At 44.1% G+C, this 13,994-nt stretch overlaps 1 protein-coding gene across 3 annotated transcripts in view; it reads left to right on the top strand.

The window, feature by feature from the left end:
- The window catches only part of TMEM178A (transmembrane protein 178A), a 51,906-nt gene extending 38,690 nt beyond the window's left edge, over window positions 1-13,216 (top strand). For 2 of the 3 annotated variants that reach the window (XM_019446664.2, XM_019446679.2), the window contains exons 3-4: window positions 1,743-1,880; window positions 12,228-13,216. In XM_019446664.2, the coding sequence (XP_019302209.1) occupies window positions 1,743-1,880; window positions 12,228-12,469 (380 nt within the window). In that variant the 3' untranslated portion in view covers window positions 12,470-13,216. The remainder of the gene's footprint in view (window positions 1-1,742; window positions 1,881-12,227) is intronic. The other variant, XM_019446670.2, reaches the window with a different exon arrangement.
- Window positions 13,217-13,994: the final 778 nt, after the last annotated feature.

The following is a 13,994-nucleotide window of genomic DNA, read 5'->3' as shown; positions in this document are numbered from 1 at the left end:
CCTTTCTGAGAAAGTTATATTTGGTGATTTGTACCTTGTTTATCAGATAAACTTAACATGTCTGGTACTGATGCAAATCCTATGTGGGTTATATCTGAACCTTGTACCTTTTAATGGTCATAGACAACAGAATTACTACTGAAACCACAGGGAATTTAGGGAGTTGAGATACTAATGACTGAACTCTTCTGACATTTCCCCTGTTCAGATGTGGATGTCTCCAAATGACTTATACCCTTAACATTAAACTCAGCCCCTTTAAATTATCACTGTCCCTGGCCCTTGGTCTGAGGTGTCTACACTTCCTCATCCAGGCAGAGATGCTCTGCTTTCATTTAATGCTCTGAGCTGAAAATGGGAAATCCCTTTGAAAGTAAATATATGATACCACTCATATGTGGAATTTAAGAAACAGAACAGATGAACATAGGGGAAGGGAAGGAAAAATAAGATGAAAAGAGAGGAGACAAACCATAGGAGACTCTTAAATACAGAGAACAAACTGAGGGTGCTGGGGGGAGGTGTGGGGGGTATGGGATAAACGGGGGATGGACATTAAGGAGGGCACTTGTTGGGATGAGCAATGGGTGTTATATGTAAGGGATGAATCACTAAATTCTCCTCCTGAAATCATTATTAAGCTATATGTTAACTAACTTGTATTTAAATAAAATTAAAAAATAAAAATATATACATATATAAAATTAAATTAAATTAAAATAAATTAAAAAAAAAAAAAAAAGGGATGGTCCAAGGGTGCCCAGAGCTATCGACTGGCCTCAGGGGCACCAGATCTCTGCTTGAGATCTATTGTTTTAAGAAGGGTCACAGGTATTCAGCTAACAATTTTAAAAATGTACATTTGTTCAAACAAAAGGTGAGGAGATAGAAGAAGTGAAATAGCAGAGGGTGGGCAATCAGAGTGACAATGTCAGGTGCCTGCAGTCCGTCCATCTCTTGGTTTTGCCTAGAAGGTGGTGGAGGGGCTGGGTTTTTGGCTCCGGGATCCCAATTGCGTCTTTGTGACAGACCATACCTGCCGGTTGTGTCTACGGCGGACACTTGGCCATGAGAAAGGTCTCTCCTCAGCCTGTGGAAATGGGTACTTGGGTTGTGGGGCCTGTGTTTAAGGGGAGAGGGAGTTTACGAGCAGATATCCCATATGTGCACTTTGGGCCCCATTTCAGTCACCACGATTGCCTCCACTTTCTCAAATCCTTTTTGAAAATAGGCGGGAGTAGATGTAAGCGAGAAATAAAACAATCGGCCATCGAGGTGCTCAGGTAAAACCATATTTCACTGTAACACGCTTTGTGGGCTCTTTCTCCAAAGCCGGATTAAGTAGGGCCGGTACAGTGGTGGTAAGCTACATTTCCATCACTCTGTTAAGGGAAGTAAAGATATTTCTCTTACCTACCTCACTCTCAGTACATTAAGGAACTTGCTATCTATTACCCAGGTTTACCCTGGCGTTGTCCTCTGGCCTCCTCTCCGTGGGGTACAGACTTCTCCGTGGACTCAGAGAAGGTAGACTCTGCCCCCCGGATGTGCTGGACCCCGTCTGTCCTCTTCTGGAATACCTGGGGAGAGACTTCCCTAAACCACCTCAGCCCCACAGACCCTAAGACTGCCTGTGTCACTTAGTAGTTCTGACAATGTATATACAAAGCTCTTCGTTCTCTGGTTTTCAATGACTTTGCTGCTTCTGCTTTTCATTCGGAATGTTTGTGTTTCGAGAGTAGACTTGAGAAGAATCACTGCCGGCTTCCTGGGCATGGCTGTAGCCGTCCTGCTCTGTGGCTGCATCGTGGCCACGGTCAGTTTCTTCTGGGAGGAAAGCTTGACCCAACACGTGGCCGGACTCCTTTTCCTCATGACAGGTACGCCCAACACCTCAGCAAAAGTGGAGGCTGCCTGCCTGTGGCCCGCCTCGCTCTGTTAATTTTGCTTTCACTTGTGAAAAGGGCAACCAGAGGTCGTTTGGCTTTTGTGGGTAATACACAATTTAAAGAAAACAGCAGTGTTAATAGTACAGGCCTGGTTTCTCCACTGTGGGCCCTGAGAAGGTTGGACGGAAATGTCTTGGGCTTGATCTCCGTATGAGCCAGCCCTGTATTTTCTGTCTCTGCTTCATACCATGTCCCTAGCCCTGGCCTGGACTCCTGGCAAGCCCTGGTCATCATTTATCAGGAGCCCGCAAGGAGAGAAAGAGTAATCAGCACAACCCGCCCCCACCCCCCGCCCCCAAGGCTGAAAGTCAACTCAAAGTACTTCTCTTAGTGATGGTGTCTTTGGTGTCATTTTTCTTTCATTCTTTCTTTTTCTTTCTTTCTTTGGAGAAAACAAAGACAGCATGAGTGAGGGAGGGGCAAAGAAAGAGAGAGAGAGAGAGAGAGAGAGAGAGAGAGAGAGAGAGAGAGAATGAGAATCCCAAGCAGGCTCCACACTGTCAGCACAGAGCCAGACGCGGGGCTCGAACCCACAAACCGTGAGATCATGACCTGAGCCAAAACCGAGAGTCAGATGCGTAACCGGCTGAGCCGCCCAGGCACCGTGGTGGTGTCATTTTTACACACAAATTACTCCACAGATGTTTTTTGAGGACTTACTACTCTAGGTACCAGAGACACCATGAATAAGGCAAACAGAATCCTTCTCCATTTCTGTCGCAGGGACACAGAGACCATAACTTGTGATAATGATAAATACTGTGAGGAAAACAAAGAAGGTGGAATAGGGGTCTCAGGGAACACCTGGCTGAGGTGATTTCCCAGCTAAATCATGGAAAGCAGCCGGCAGAGGGTGGGCATGTGCTGCAGGGCGAGCCGCGTCCTGAGGCAGGGGTGGCTTGGTGTATCTCGAGCCATGGAAAGAAGACCGGTGTGGTTGGAGGGCAGGGAGAAAAAGGATAGTGTCTCCTGAGGTGGGAGATGTAGGCAGTGGCTGGATTTCAATCCAAGGGAAATGGAAGCCACCAGGTTTTAAGCAGAAGAGGGATCTTCAAGCAGGGTATTGGAAAGGGGGTAGTGTGTGGAGACAGGCCTGTGGTCTCTTTGATTAGCAGGTGAAGGGTGCTTTTGTCTAAAAAGGAGTCAGGAGCTGAGGTGACAGCTAACACTGAAGGCGGCTACAGGGAAGAAACCTTTTTTTCCCTTCTCCTCTTTCACAAGATAATTAATGTATTAGTGATTAGTAAATGCCAAATTAACAGTTTCACAAGTCTACTCAGTATCGGAGCCAATATGACTCTGCATATGTCGCCATTTTGAACAAGCCTATTGCCTATTTCTCTGGAGTTCAGTTTTTCAAACGACCACACCTGGGTTTGCTAGCGCTTCTTCCTTAATAGCCGCTCCCCCACCTGTTAACTGGGGGCAATGATGCCTGACACCATTGGCTGGCACCGTTTCCCGTCTGTCCTTCTTTCAGGGTTGACAGGTAGGTGGCGCTTTGCTTTCTGGTGTGGTCGGACAATCGGCAGCCTAAGTAACCCAAGTCACAGGCAGGGGCCCTTCCTTCAGCCCCTTTCTCTCTCTGTGAGCAAGATGGGTCATCGTCGTCGTAAGCACCCTGACAGAACAGTCTGAGGTCACACGGCCCCTGAGTCGTCTGAGCAGAAAACCAAGTTGAGCTTTCCATATTTTGGTGAATGCTCTTAGATTGTAGCACAGGGAGGCTAAAATTCTAGGTCCTGAGGTTTTGGAGGAAGATTTGAACCCTCCAGACTAGCCATTGGGTACCTCATTTAAAATCCAAATTGCAGAATGGATTAGTCAGGGTAGCAAAGAAGCAGAGAGGCCTGTCTGCCCAGAGGATCCCTTTAAGCCTCTGCTGGGGCATAATGGTCGTTAAAAATCTCATCCATGTTCTTCCCTCCCATTATTGGTTGAGCCCCCATTTTCCTGACTCTTGTCCGTGTATACATCAAAGAACTGCAGATTCGCCTCCCCTCCCAACCCTGGAAAGACTCACCTTATATCCCCTTGTCAGGAAAATGAGAGAAGCTATAGACAAGAAAACCTTAGTGGTGGTTTTAAAGCACACTTTAATATGGGTAAGGCATAAATAATTTAGGATGCTCTTAGATATAAAACAATCGTTAGCAGTAAAATAAACCACTGGGCCATAAAAGCCAGGGCTAGTGAGAGTTCCTAGGAAGGTCGCAGGCCGGACTGGTTTTAAATAAAGGGGGGTGGTTGTTGAGCACTGGGTAGGCAGGGAGAAAGGCTAGCAGCCAAGCGTCCTGCCCCCGCTCCACATTTCCATGCTCAGCCCTTATTTCTGATCCTCATGTGGACTAGAACTCCGAGCCAGATTGACTCAGGCATCCTCAGGATTTATCATCAAAAGCCCATGTGCAATTGTTAAACAAAAACGAAACAAGCAAAACAATAGCCACAATCACAAAAACCCCACAACAGCCAAAAAAAACATACCCCAGGCTTAGAAACTTGAAGTCTGATGACCAGTCCTGAAGGACTAACAGACACAACATGACATCGTCCAGTTTTCTTGCCTTTTGGTTGGCCAAACAAATGTTTGGTTGGCCCAACATTTGGGAATAAGGAGAAAATCCTCTTGTAGATCCCACCAGCTGAAAAAGGAGGTTGTTGAAATATTTTTCTTATTCTGGACCAAATCTTGCCCATGAGTTTGCCTCATTTAAAAAAAAAAAAAGATGTTTGTAACCATGATCACAGTAAAGTATTTAGTCTTCTGGGCTTCCATTTAACATCCTCCATTTGGGTTCTTTGTCTCCCTGTCTCTCTCTGCCCCTTCCCCACTTGCACTCTGTCTCTGTCTCTCTCAAAATAAATGAATGGTAAAAAAAATTTAAAAAAGAAAGGGGAGATCCTGGGTGGCTCAGTTGGTTAAGAGTCCGACTTCGGCTTGGGACATGATTTCAAGTCTCGTGAGTTCGAGCCCCGCGTCAGGCTCTCTACTGACAGCTCAGAGCCTGGAGCCTGCTTTCCCTTCCCTGCTTGTGCTCTGGCTCTCTGTCTCTGGCTCTCTCTCTCAAAATAAGTAAGCATTAAAAAAAATTAGGAAAAAAAATAACATCCTGCCATAAGCTTTCCCCACATTGTTCTGCTGTTTTTTTGCTCTGTTGTTTTCAATGGTATTCCATAGTTACATGCTCTTCCGAGGGGTGGATATGCTGTGTTGTGTTCATCTGTTCCCTTCCTTGTAGGGTTTAGAGAGGTTTGTTTGATTTTTGCTATTTCAAATCGTGCCTTTATATTTCCTTTGTAAATGCCGGGGTAGCGACATTAATCCACTGCACGAGATAAATTAGCTGGAGGATGTTCATATGTAGTAGCAGTGGAAGAGAGCAACTAAGGGTTAAAAGAATTGATTTTAATTAAGCAGAAGTGTCTTCGGCAGCGCTTGTCAGCATCTCTCCCACAGATTTCTGATGCTAAACTTAGCCCCTTCTAATGCGCTGGCATCTTCGTTCTCCGCCTGAACTTATTAGCCAAACCTTCAATGGAGAGCATCAGGGATGTGACAGTTTGAGATGTTAAAATGGAAACTTTGAAACAGTCTTCCTCCTTCTGCCTTATTGCATACAGACAGCTCTTGATTACCCACATGTAGACCAGCAGTGCTGCTGACTGTTCACAATGGGAGCCGCGTTCTGGGCCCCTTCCTCTCCCCTGGGGCCTCTCCAGGGGCCTTCTAGCAGGACCCGGGGAAGGCCTCACATCCCCCAGAGCCCCCCAGATACAGCCTTTTGACTTCATGGCCTCTGAGCTCTCCCTCCCTCCCTCCCTCTCTCTATCTTTCTCTCTCACACATGCACACACACACACACACACACACACACACACACAGGATTGAAGAGGCCCGCCGCAGAGGACTGAGGGATTAAGACATCTTCCAGTTTATCTTCTGCTCTCGGGGTGCTGTGAAAGCCTATTTCCATCAACATTCAATGATGCATCGCCGTGGTGATATAATCATGATACTTATAATTTCAGTTATATGTACACAAATCTTTAAAAGGGTTAACTTACTCAAAGCAAACATTTTAAAATGTAACGTTTATGTTGCTGTTGCTTTTGTCTTATTATCTTTTAAAATCTTGGGAATCTCAAAAATTGGGTAAAGCTTGGGCCTTTCTCGATGGGGGCCTCACTGCCCACTGGATCATTCCCCTTCACAGGCAGGGCTGTCCAGTGAGTGTTGTGACAGCCGACAAAAAGTGACAGAGCCCAGGCTGCCCAGCAAAGCTCAGGGACAGTCAACACCCATGTTGGGTTATCCCTTCCTTTGCTTCGATGCATTAAAGGGGAGGAAAAAAAAGACTTCGTTGTAGTAGATAAATGAAATTATCTAGGTTATCCATTGATTATGACCTAAAACCACAGGTCCTTAGGACCTCAGTTGAAACATTTGGGGCCAGATGTGTTTTGGAATTCAGGATTTTTAAGTTTCATTTTCGAAAGGTAAATATGGTGACTAACACCCTCAGCAGGGTCTGAAATCAAACACATTAACATTTCTGCAGCAAAACATATGAATATTCACATGAAGCAGGATCAATAAGGACTATAAATAGACTCATGTCACATCAGGTCAGGGTTTGCATTAAATAAGATTGCTGCAACCTTTCAGGAAAAGAGTGGAGGTTTTGGATTTAATAATTGCAGATTGTGGACCTTCTATTTTATTTTATTTTTTTTTAAGTTTTGTCTGTTGCTGTTAGTCTTGCCTATTCATTTAGGAAAGACAATTGAGGAATGGCTTTTTGGGCAATCTGCGTGAAAAATCGCAGGAGGCATTTTTGCTGGAAGAGCAAAGAGACCAGAATGATGGGCAGGCTGTCTTTTGAAGGAGTGAAAAAAAAAAAAATCAATGTTTATGCCTTGGGGTGTTGCGGTTGTGTTATTTATCAAGCAGGCTAACCAGGGTGAGGCGGCCTCACTCCTTTCGGACTGTTAAGCACATCAAAGGAGGATGGTCAGAAGAGTGGGCCCAGTTACCCTAATTACAGCTTGCCAGCTGGCCACAGGCACCTTGAAGATTTCAGGGAAGGAAATTAGGTTGATGATCTGGGACGGCTGCATAAATTTACTTCCATCCTGATCCGCAAAAGATCCCTTCCAACCCTATAATTCTGTGATATCCTGGTATCTTCTAATTAAGAATATTGGTAGAAAACTTTTTAATATTTTATAAGAAAAGGAGTTGCATACAGGGCTTTTCAGAACCAGTAATTATTCACTGTTTTTGCAGTCAAATGCTCTACCCCTGAGCTATACCCCCAATTACTCACTGTTTTGAAGATGCTACCAGCAATAACCATGACCGAGGCTGGGACTCAAGAACCTCTCTCCCCAGGCACCACCAGCTGGGCTGAAGACTGTCAGTGGTAGCTGAGGGGGACTTCTGGCAGGTCAGGGAGTGAGCGAAAGGGAAGGAACGCCTCGGGGAAGAATGGAGGAGAGACGACGTCTCTCTCCATGGATCATCAGGAAGGACCATTAGATTTTGAACTTTCTGAGTACAGGCGTGGTACCTTATTTATCTTTTCATACCCCTGCCCCATACCTTGCATTAATTAGATTGCTAATGATAAAAATGCAGCATTAACAGCAATAACTGGCTCTAGGGGGTAAGTCCTACACGGGGTAATTTGGGATGAACTGGTCCTTAGATTGGTAGAACTCAGTGTGTTGTAGAACTCAGTTTCATTCATCAGATTTTGTTGACTCCATGTGCTCAGCTCTATTAGACTCCATGGGGAACTTACCAAAAGCCTAGGAGGTCTCTACTACCTTGCCCTGAGATGCATGCCGGAGAGCGAAGTGGGTTCCTGATCATGGCGACGTCAAACCCATCATGGCTGTGACCAACAAGGACTCGTTAAACCACCTCTAATATAATCAGAACTGGATTGGGACATAGTAGATGCTTGATAACTGATCACTGAATAACTGATCAAGTAACATTTAAAATAGTAAACTCTTGCTAAGACCTATGAAAGGAATAGAAATATACTTCACGCATTGACTACACCCACAGATGATGTTATGGACTGGGTTGTATCCCTCTCCAAATTCGGATGTTTGAAGTTCTAACCCCCATTACTTGGAGATGGGGTCTTTAAGGAGGTGATTAAGGTAAAATAAGGTCATGAAGGTGGGCCTTAATCCTATAATATGATCAACACTCTTTCTTGGTGTCTTTAGTGTTGGAGTTTTTTTTTCCTTTTTAAAATATCTTCAGTGGGTTGGGCCTCTTTTATAAAGTCTTTTTGGGCAAGGTGGAAACAATGTTTTGTCTCCTGTCAGTACATTTCCTGGAAATAATCACAAACAGGCCTTCCCATCCCACAAAAGGCAGCTGTGGCAGCGACCTATGTTCAAGCTCCCTGAACGATGTGAGAGTCTGAAAAAGAGGAACTTTTGCATATGCTGTTTTGTTCATCTTTGCTTTCCTCTTTCTCAGAACAATTTCAAAAGCATCTTGGGAGAGTTAAAAATGTCACCGAAGGGCAGCTTGTGAGAGCACTGGTGGGAAGGGAGAAGGGCAGACGGGGGAATTTTTGTGGGTTCGCAGTAACCCTCCCGCCAACTTTAAGCAAAGTGAGTAAAGGCAGCAGAAAATAAGGCAGGTTTTCATCCAGATCTGACAAGTGCCCTCTTCCAAAAAGAACTTGAGAGACATAGATATTTCACCATAAAATAAATACAAGTAATACAAATACGACACAGGGACAATTGGGTTTGCAAGGCAAGATGGGTCCGAGGGTGAGATCAGTAGCAAAAAGCATGACATGAAGTACCCAACTTTTGCTCATGGTGGGCCACTGATTAGCTTTAGGGAGTTTCAGGAACTTGGTCAGAGAAAGAAATTTCTTTTTTTTTTTTTTTTTTAATGTTTTATTTTTTTTTAAGACAGACAGAGAGCATGAGTGGGGATGGGGCAGAGAGAGAGGGAGACACAGAATGCAAAGCAGGCTCCAGGCTCTGAGCTGTCAGCACAGAGCCCAATGCGGGGCTCAAACTCACAAGCCGTGAGATCATGACCTGAGCTGAATGAAGTCAGACACTTAACTGACTGAGCCACCCAGGTGCCCCAGAGAAAGGAATTTCTGTTAGTGACATCTTTCCCAGTCTCCATGAGCTATGGATATCTATGGATAGACATAAGGCACAATCATTCATGACACCAGGGGCAGAGAAAATCATCCTTCTGGTTAAGCCTTCAGGGTAGATGATTTCTTATAATCCCGCTTCTATTCAGTGCCAGTGGTGTTATACTAAAATTCATTTCACCAAAAGCAATTTTATGGAGTTGGCAGGGGAGAGGTGCTAATAAAATCAATGTTCAGTATAAAATCAACGGGAGCATATATAGTATATACATGGCATTCTTTTTTTGGTGGTGGGCGTGGGGAATGTTCTTGCTCCGTGCCTTTATTTTGGAATAACAGAATCACAGAAATCTGATATTGTAAGGGTCTGCAGTAACTAAGTCCCCATTTCTTTTTCCTGGTTGAGGAAACTAAGACTCGGGTAATGTCAAGGTCACACAGTGATCAGCGGTAGATCTGGGGACCAGAATACACATTTCCCGCATCTCAGCCCGATGCATTTGGACATCAAAGGATGCTTAAAAGTCTTAGTTTGAACTCAAGTTTTCAGAGGTCATTAAACCTGCATTACTTGTAAAAAGCCTTGCTTTTAGGCATTCAGCTCTGTGCAGACAGCTGAATGCAGAATAGAGTTGTTTTTCCTGTGAATGGGTCATTGTTCTATTATGATATTTTACCTGTTGATACTCCAGAGATCAATTTTTTCTAACTGCCTTATTGTTCTATGACCAGCATTCCTTAGAAGGACTTTGTTATATAGAAACACTGGCTTTGTTTTGGTGCCAGTGAAAACATTCATGTAAACGTAAGAACGTTTGCTCTTCACGAGGTTTGAAAAAAGCAGAGGAGTATTATTTTTCGACTGGCCTGTTCCTTTATGGAAGAATTATTTCCATCTGATCTTTGGGGAACTCAAAATGATATGTTTGCCATAATAATCTGGAGCAGGAAGTCAGAAGATAAGATTGTATCCTTTTTGGAAAAACAGAATTAGACAAAGAGTCGGAAATATCAAATTATCTCAGATCAAGTATCCTCTTAATTTGAAACATTTCTTTTCTAAATGCACAATTGGAAAAGGATTCAGGCAATGTGCCCTTATGTGATTTAAGTGCAGGCAGAATTCTGGCACTTAAAAATGGCGTTAAGGTCACCTTCATTTTCTCCCAATTGCTGCTTGCACTGAATTTGGTTTTCTGCTGGTGTTTCTGATCGCCAGAGCTCTATTAAAAAGGATGAAGGGAAATCTGTTACTTTAGGCCCTCTCTTTTTAGCCCTCAAATCTATGTTATTACCTATGGAGATGCTTAATATATCCTCAATGCAATTTTCAAGCAAATAGATACAACCTCCATTGTACGCTGGGATAAACCAAAGTATGAAGCAGAGAGGCACCGGGCTTGGAACAGAATTGGGCATCCCATTACTGCACTAGGTGTTCATTTCTGTTTTCATTATCCATCGTCAGCAACTGCCACATTCTGATCCCCTGCCCATCAAAAGGAGCACCCCTGGCAGTCCATTGTGGTGGAATAGACCATCTATATCCTTGGAACATCACTTAAGTACTAAAAATACTGTGTTTGGAGAATTTTTATCAAAGTCTTGATTTTAGCGTTCTGGAAAGACAATTATACATATGTGTGTTGGTACAAAAAAGTAAAATTTGGGGTCTGTCCATTTTCTTTTTTTCTTTTCTTTTTTTAAATTTTTAAAAAATTTTTTTTTAATGTTTATTTATTTTTGAGACAGAGAGAGACAGAGCATGAACAGGGGAGGGGCAGAGAGAGAGGGAGACACAGAATCTGAAACGGGCTCCAGGCTCTGAGCTGTCAGCACAGAGCCGGACGCAGGGCTCGAACTCACGCACCATGAGATCATGACCTGAGCTGAAGTCGGACGCTTAACCGACTGAGCCACCCAGGCGCCCCTTTTCTTTTTTTTTTTTTAAATGTTTATTTCTGAGAGAGACAGAGTGCAAGCAGGGGAGATGCAGAGAGGGAGAGGGAGACACAGAATCCGAAGCAGGTTCCAGGCTCTCAGCTGTCAGCACAGAGCCGGACGCGGGGCTCGATCTCACGAACCCTGAGATCATGACCTGAGCTGAAGTCAGACGCTCAACTGACTGAGCCACCCAGGGGTCCCTGTCCATTTTCTTTATGTCACTCAAATTGCCTCCTATATTCTGAATGGTTGAAGTATATTATCTCCTAACTCAGATATTTTACATCAATTCCAACATCCTGGATTTAATTTATATCACTTAAAAGCTTTTATTCATCCGTTGGAAAAAACCTACAATGATTTGTTGAGGCCTTAGTATACACCATGCCCTGTACCTTAAAACATAATTTAGCACTTGAAAATTTCATGTAAGATATTCTTTACAGGGAACGTGGTAAATACTAATGAAAATAGTAATTGAAAAAGAAAACAGACTTTGTGTGATGCTTGCAACTGCATAAAAATGTATCCCATCACGTACAGAACAAGGGGAAAGGAAGACTCTCGTATTAGGTGTGAGTGATTATAGAAAAGATCGTTTCCTCAAAAATAGCTAGAATTTTTATTTTATTGTTTTAAGAACAAAAGCCAAGGGGCCGCCTGGGTGGCTCAGTCGGTTAAGCTTCCGACTTCGGCTCAGGTCATGCTCTCACCGTCCGTGAGTTCGAGCCCCGCGTCGGGCTCTGTGCTGACGGCTCAGAGCCTGGAGCCTGCTTCGGATTCTGTGTCTCGCCTTTTCTCGTGCTCTCTCTCTGTCTCTCTCTCTTTCTCTCAAAAATAAATAAACATTAAAAAAAAAAAAAAAAAGAACAAAAGCCAAAAATAAGTTCAAACATACATAAAATCCAAGCAAGCTAATTCTGAATAATTCAAGATGTCGGAATTTCCTCCTGTATTCTTTCCTCTTCTACCTCCAACACCTCGGGTACAGCCTGGCGCACGAAAGTTTCTCCAGTGTTTGTGGAACGAAGTCAGGCGACTTCCAGCGCAGGAATTACAGCTCCTTTACAAATTTGGAGTGACCACCTCATCAGTTGGCCCGATTTTCACAGAGGCCTGTGTGCCCCTTGCCTTGTAGCAGGCAACACCGTAACCGTGTTCTCTTTTGCATTATTTATAGGGATATTTTGCACCATCTCCCTCTGTACGTATGCTGCCAGCATCTCCTACGACTTGCACCGGCTCCCGAAGCTCATTTATAGCCTGCCTGATGACGTGGAACATGGCTACAGCTGGTCCATCTTTTGTGCCTGGTGCAGTTTGGGCTTTATCGTGGCAGCCGGAGGTCTGTGCATCGCTTATCCGTTTATTAGCCGGACCAAGATTGCACATCTAAAGTCTGGCAGGGACTCCACGGTATGACTGTCCGCACTCAAGTTCACTGCTCGGTGGCCCGTCCACAGTGCCGACGACTCCTGAGAGGAACGTGGTGGAATTCAAGTCGGGATCCCAAGCACAAAGCGGTCTTTTACGTTCCGAACCGTTGCCTGCCAGCCCTTTCTGGACGACTGATAGAAAATCACGCAAAACCTCCATACCTTTCTACGGACAAGACTACTGTGGATTCAAGTGCTTTAATGACTATTTATGCTTTGACTGTGAGAAATTGGGAGCAGTGCCATGGAACATTTCTAGGTTTAGAAAAAAGGGGAAATTGCAATGGGAAAATTTGTATGATTGCCGTTTATTTCAGAAAGTTTGTATATAACAATTACCCGAGAGTCCTTTCTATTTGCAAAAGGGTTCATAACAAAGCAAGTATAATTTTCTTGTCATTGTACCACGCTTGTTAAGTTTTAATGCGGTCCCTTCGGCACGTGTCCTAATGGTGTCTTGTGTCAGCACCAAATATCTGTGCATCATTGGTGGGTGTTCCTTGTCACGGGAAGATTCCTCTTCTGTTGCCTTATTTATTTATTTATTTATTTATTTTTAATGGAAGTCTCTTCTCTGTCTTTGTACCGGAATCCAAATCCTAAGAAAAACAGACCAACCGTGTAAGAGCTAATCCGTGACACTATGCAGTATTGTTCGATGTCTTCCCTGTTGGTTAATCTCTGTCTCTTTCTGTTAACTGGATTTCTGCATTAAATGACTGCCCTCTTGTTAGTCTGGGTGTGCTTTCTTTCCGCAGTGGTAACGGGTCTCCTTACCCATGTGCACAGAGTAGGAATTCTGTTGTTTTAGTAAGACTCTTGCTAAGGCTTCCTAGTTGCTTCCATTAGGTGGGTTATAATTTATCTTTTGTGGCAGCCACACACTTGCTATTTGTGTGTGTCATTTTCAAACTTCTTTCCATGGTATTTAAAAATTTTTCTCTCTCTTCCTTTATCATCTCTCTGGTAGTCAGCCCATGCTAAGGAACCACGGTGTCTCCTTTGTCCCTGGACCTCCTAGGCCAGCGGGTTTCAATCTTGGCTGCACATGAGGAATCACCTGGTGAGGGGCGCCTGGGTGGCTCAGCTGGATAAACGTCCGAGTTTGGCTCAGGTCATGATCTCACGGTTCGTGGGTTCGAGTCCCGCGTCGGGCTCTGTGCTGACAGCTCAGAGCCTGGAACCTGCTTCGGATTCTGTGTCTCCCTCTCTCTCTGCCCCTCTCCCATTCGCACTGTGTCTCTCTTTCTCAAAAATAAATAAACATTAAAAAAAATTAAAAAAGAAAGTCACCTGGTGAATTTCTCAGCCATATCTAAACTAGGCCCCTCCTCAGACCAATTGACTCAGAATGTCTGCAGCAGGGCCCAGGCTTGAGTATTTTTGAAGCAATATCCCAGAAAATTCCGATGTGCAGCTGGATTGAGGTCCCTGTTCTGGGCCAGCATTGTGGTAACCTCCTTAGTAGTTAACATTTATTTCACACTGAAGGTGTGCCAGTAAGTGGGCTA

The sequence above is a fragment of the Panthera pardus genome, unplaced genomic scaffold (genome assembly GCF_024362965.1).
Source record: "Panthera pardus isolate Hobbes unplaced genomic scaffold, ASM2436296v1 HiC_scaffold_26, whole genome shotgun sequence".
NCBI classification, from domain to species: domain Eukaryota; kingdom Metazoa; phylum Chordata; class Mammalia; order Carnivora; family Felidae; genus Panthera; species Panthera pardus.
This window is presented reverse-complemented; position numbering and strand designations above follow the sequence as displayed.